The sequence below is a fragment of the Montipora foliosa genome, chromosome 1 (genome assembly GCF_036669935.1).
Source record: "Montipora foliosa isolate CH-2021 chromosome 1, ASM3666993v2, whole genome shotgun sequence".
In the NCBI taxonomy this organism is placed as follows: domain Eukaryota; kingdom Metazoa; phylum Cnidaria; class Anthozoa; order Scleractinia; family Acroporidae; genus Montipora; species Montipora foliosa.
Genome location: NC_090869.1, coordinates 23,512,304 through 23,517,303, shown reverse-complemented (window position 1 = coordinate 23,517,303; position 5,000 = coordinate 23,512,304). Strand labels below are relative to the sequence as shown.

At 39.4% G+C, this 5,000-nt stretch overlaps 1 protein-coding gene across 1 annotated transcript in view; it reads left to right on the top strand.

Moving 5' to 3' along the window:
- Positions 1 to 4,014: 4,014 nt before the first annotated feature.
- Positions 4,015 to 5,000, top strand: part of LOC137993974 (bifunctional arginine demethylase and lysyl-hydroxylase PSR-like) — a 28,049-nt gene continuing 27,063 nt past the window's right edge. The window contains exon 1 of the mRNA XM_068839790.1: positions 4,015 to 4,659. Within this exon, the coding sequence (XP_068695891.1) occupies positions 4,254 to 4,659 (406 nt within the window). The 5' untranslated portion in view covers positions 4,015 to 4,253. The remainder of the gene's footprint in view (positions 4,660 to 5,000) is intronic.

Below are 5,000 nucleotides of genomic sequence, written 5' to 3'. Positions count from 1 at the left end.
ATTCATATTTTACCTATTTGCATCCAAGCCATCTTTTGCCATTCTCACATGCAAATGGCTTTCTTATCATTTGACAATGTCTAATTCTTTAAACTTAAGACCTTAATTTTGGGGTTTCCTTATTTTTGGCTGGAAAGTTTTATAGCTCACGAAAATCATGCTAAAAGCGTGACACTGCTCTTGTTATTTTTTTAGTGCATGTTTGTTATCTGCCTTCTGGTTACAAAAGCTGGTTTCTATGTTAACACAAAAACAGAGGCTTCGCTGGGGTCGTCGATAAAAATAAGTCGTCTTTTTAACGAAATAAATTACATTAAAATAAGTACAAATTTTTCTTGATTCTTACCTTACACCGCGGCTGCCCACACTACGTGAACGTAAAAAGGCACCATTTAAATCTGTGAACAAAAATGCTACTGTCATTTTTTTTTTTTTTTCAATTCGTTGGCTCAATTCGTTTCAACTGTAAAAGATCATTACGCACTTCATCAGATCATAACCGAAAAAATTTCGAAGTCGAAACATGTTTCTCCCCGAACCGTTTTCTCGTCTGCAGCTTGGGCCGATTCTACGGAATCTTTACTTGACATTTATCACTATAACATGACAAAATGTATTACATTCACAGTAGTTCTAATCATCAACGTTTATTTTACTGAAATCCCACACAAGTACGCATTGCGGACCTATTTTTCAAAGCGACAGCGTTGACCTAAGTGGAGAACTGAAAGGATGAAACTATAATCACATTATTCGATATTTTTATTGACTTCAAAATCAAATCTTCCTGAACGCGCAATTTTATAAATTTTACGTATTCTCAACTGCCACTATGCATGTAAACAGACCTGAAACCAAAGCAAACAAAATTCTTGTCAAAATCTGACCGAGTCCGTAAAAAACTTAAGTACAGTGTAATAGAAAGGCTTTTAGTTATAGTAGATGAGGTTTTGCTTAGGTCAAAACACAGATTCGATCTTCGGCCAGAAACCCGGCAAATGCACAAATAGTTTCTAGTACTGTATACTGTTGCAAAATTATGGCTACTATTTACTATTGCCGCCGAAAATAAATACTCTTTCTTGGGCGGTCTAGATGTTTTTCGGCGTTTCAATCCAAATACCTACATGGGGCTGCCAGAAATCGCAATGAATGATTTTAGTCACACTCAATTGGCTTACCTTTTTGGTTGCTCTAATAGACCGTGAAAACAATGGGGAAATGAATGTGGCTCGAATGAGAGCAGCCGTTTCTTTGTGGGGAGCGTTGTGTGAAATCGTAAAAAACGGCTGCGAAGGAGACTAGTCTACTTTCTTCTACTTTCTAACAACATATTTGCGCTGATATTAAACTGATGAACACGCTAACTGTACCTTCATCACCAGAAATAAAAAGTGCGTAAAGTTAATTCACATAAGTGTTGAGGCCAGGTTCTTGCGGGAAAGTAGGAACTACACAGGAAAAGTCAAAGAATTTTGTTCAGCAGTAATTTTTAATGGACCTATCTTTCTCGTGGTCAACTATCCCCAGATGCTGCAATATATCACGTGATTTGACAAGATGAATTAAAACGGTGGGAGGGGCCGGATGGATTAAGCATTGTTCCCAACATACTCGTCCTCCGAAAGAGATGTCGTGGACATGGAAACAAAGGATCGGCCTACCCTAAAGAAAACTGTACCTTTCAAGCTGATGTAAGTATTATTCTCCTGTAACAAACACTCTCGAACGGTGATCAGGCCTACAGGGAGAAAGTTGAGTTTTTATAAAAATTATCTCCCGCTACAATGCCATGAATTTTGAAATCACGCCGAACCAATTTATTAACATCAAAGTTCACCTTCGGCTCCTTTGTTTTAGTTTGCTCCTTCAGTGTATCTGCCTGATTAAATGACTTTTCCTTAATCTGCTTTGCTCTTTACTCGCATTTGTCTCCCCCTCGAGTGGTGATAGTTTTCCATTCACAAAGACGAGAAGGCCGACCAAGAATGTTCTTTTATTCTACAGCTTCGCTCAAACTATTTTCTACTTCTTCGAGAATCTTCTTCGACAACCCAAGTTTTCGTATAATTATCTCATTAAAATCCACATTTGAATGCGTTGCAAATTCCATCAAACCATTTGCAATCAATGCTGCAAACGCTTAAGTGGGTCATGAAGGAAGGGGGGGGGGGGGGAGGGGTGGGGGAGGGGTGGCAATACCATTTCCTAGTCCAAATTTGGACAAAATCCCAGTCCCAGTGGCAAAAATCCCAACCGGAGTCATGATAGGGTAAATATAATTTTAAAAAGAATGAAAAAAAACTTGTTGTCACTGACTAAAAAACTTATGTAAAAAGGACGTTTCGGTCAAAATACTATGACCTTCTTCAGCATAAAATGGCTTACGAATACAAAATGAGTGCCTTAAAAGAGCCGTAGAAACGTCACTTGGGATTGCCAAGGGCCTTGTAAATGTCCGGAATGTTTCTAAGGCTCTTTTAAAGCACTCATTTTGTATTCGTAAGCCATTTTATGCTGAAGAAGCTCATAGTATTTTGACCGAAATGTCCTTTTTACATAAGTTTTTTAGTCAGTGACAACAAGTTTTTTAATTCTTTTTATCATGCCTGACTACAACTACGGTATTTTTAAATATAATTTTAGAGCATTGATATGTTGTATGATGCAGTGAATGATAAGTGTCAAAACGAAACATGAGATTACTGGAGAACGGAGGCAATAAAGTCAGTGCGTGGTATAATTTGTAGCTGCATGGGATTGCTTACGCAAGTGTCCGCCGAAAAAGGCCTGCTATCACCTGGCACATGAAAGCATTTGGAATAGTGTAGTCTCCCGTTTCTCTACGTCACCTTCAGAGTCACTGTCATCATCATCATTATCAAATTCAGCAACATAAGTATCCTCACCAGTATCCGCCTTGGAGTCTTCGCTCGCTTCACTAGACTCACAACGATCGCTAGGGCGGCGAAGGCCTTGCAAATCGGTAAGGATACGTTCAAAGACTTTAAGTTCCTGTGCCACACGTTTACACATTTACCATGGGGCCTTGCCTAATACCTCATCTGAGCTTCTTCTTTTTTTTCGAGTGATTGCATTGGTTGCACTGGGTTTGGGGAAGTCGATTCGTGCTAGTGAAGCCGTATTAGAGGCAGGGATGTTGTAGATAGGGAGCTTTCAGGTTCAAAAACAGGTCTGTTAGCATCAGGAAGGTCCTCACTCTCACGTGGCAGTGGCCAGGAACGCAAGAAGACCGCATTATTTGATTTCAGGAATTTTGAGCAGAACTAATACCTGTCAACCTCTGATAAATGCAAATGCCATTCGCACCAAGGACTCTTTATCTCCCATTCCCAGTAACAAATTCCCAGTTCCCAGAGATCAAATCCTATTTTCCCACCGAAAAATCAGGTCAATCCCAGGCCCAGTTTACACCCTCGTGACCCTCGTTGAAAGCTGGAGCTTTTCCGACCTCGGATCAAGGAGCCTTTCTCTTTACTTTTCTACAAAACTCTGTCATCTTTTTCAGCTCAGCTATTTCACACGAACGACTCGACGAAAGAACCACATTTCAGAACAATACTTCCATTCAAACTGCAATTCACTTCCCACAAAGATACATGACTCATCCGCACTAGATGTCGAGGGAACCGGCGAGAGGCGGCTGCACTATAATCGAAGCTTTTTTATATTTCAGCTAAGACACGCAAACATCCTTCACGAGCGTATAAGGTAGAAGACACTCCCACATTGACAAGTCCTGGAAGGGTCGCCAAAAATGTAAAGGCCAGGATTCTTACGAGAAGCAAAGGACTACTCGAGAAATGTCAAAGAACTCTTCTTCCACACATCTCCTCTCCTGCGATGGTTCAAGAAATCACGTGATTTGAAAAGATAAATTCAAAACTGTAGAGAGGGGATGGGTTAATAAGTACTGTTTATTTGGAAAGCTGCCACCTGTTCCAATAATCATCGATACGTCTGATTAGCTTATTCCCAAACCGAGTGCGAAAACACCCGATCGTGTTCCCTCTAAAAGAGTGAAAAAAGAAAATGGTTAATTTTTTAAAGAAAAACTGTTTCATTCACATATTTCAGTAACGCAAAACTGGCTAAGCTCTATGCCGTAAACTGAAAAGAGAAGACCGAATGACAGAACTCTTGATGTCATTTTATTGGAAATCGACGAGTTGTAGTACGTGTCAGAGTTATCTTCTATTGACACGATCATAAATCGGTCATTCAACGAAAATATGCTGTTGGAAAGTTATCGGTCGGTTACGTTTGTCAGGCTTTTCATGGTCAGACTGTTTATTTTCGGAGTCGAAATTTTTGAATGTGCTCTGAATCAAGGAAATGTCATTCACGTCACAGAGCCGGGAGAAAGTGATATTTGGATATCAGGGCAAACATCTTATCCCATTGCCTGGACTCAGTCAAAAAATTCCTTTAAATGGAACATAGCACTCTTGGACGAGAAGCGAAACAAAGTCACGGACATCTCGGAGGGATTAAGTGAGTTTAACGAGTTGAAGATGATACATCACTGGCTCATTCCACAAAGCATTCAGAGTGGATATTATAGAATTGAAATTTGCGACAGTGGTTCTCCTAGCGATTGTGGTAGCAGTAATAGTTTCTCCATAAGAAATAAAGAAGGTAAGAGGAAATCAAGCGAGATCAAAGTTGTACGATTGCTAATAGATGAGAAAATTTAAATTTATAATATTTCAAAGCCCTTTTTCAGCCCAGTATGAGCTTTCCTCAGTGAAAAACAGGAGACTAATCAAACTGCAGAGGACATATGGTAGTAAGAAACTTTTCGGTGAGATCTTACAAGAAAATGTAACAACAAAGGACCATTTATTATTTATACGCCATTCATTTTCTCAGTTTCATTCACGTGTTTTAATCCCTCGATCACTCACTCTATTTGGTAATTCACACAGAATTTCAAATTTACCTAATTATGGAGGATTATACATCTATTTATGCGTGAA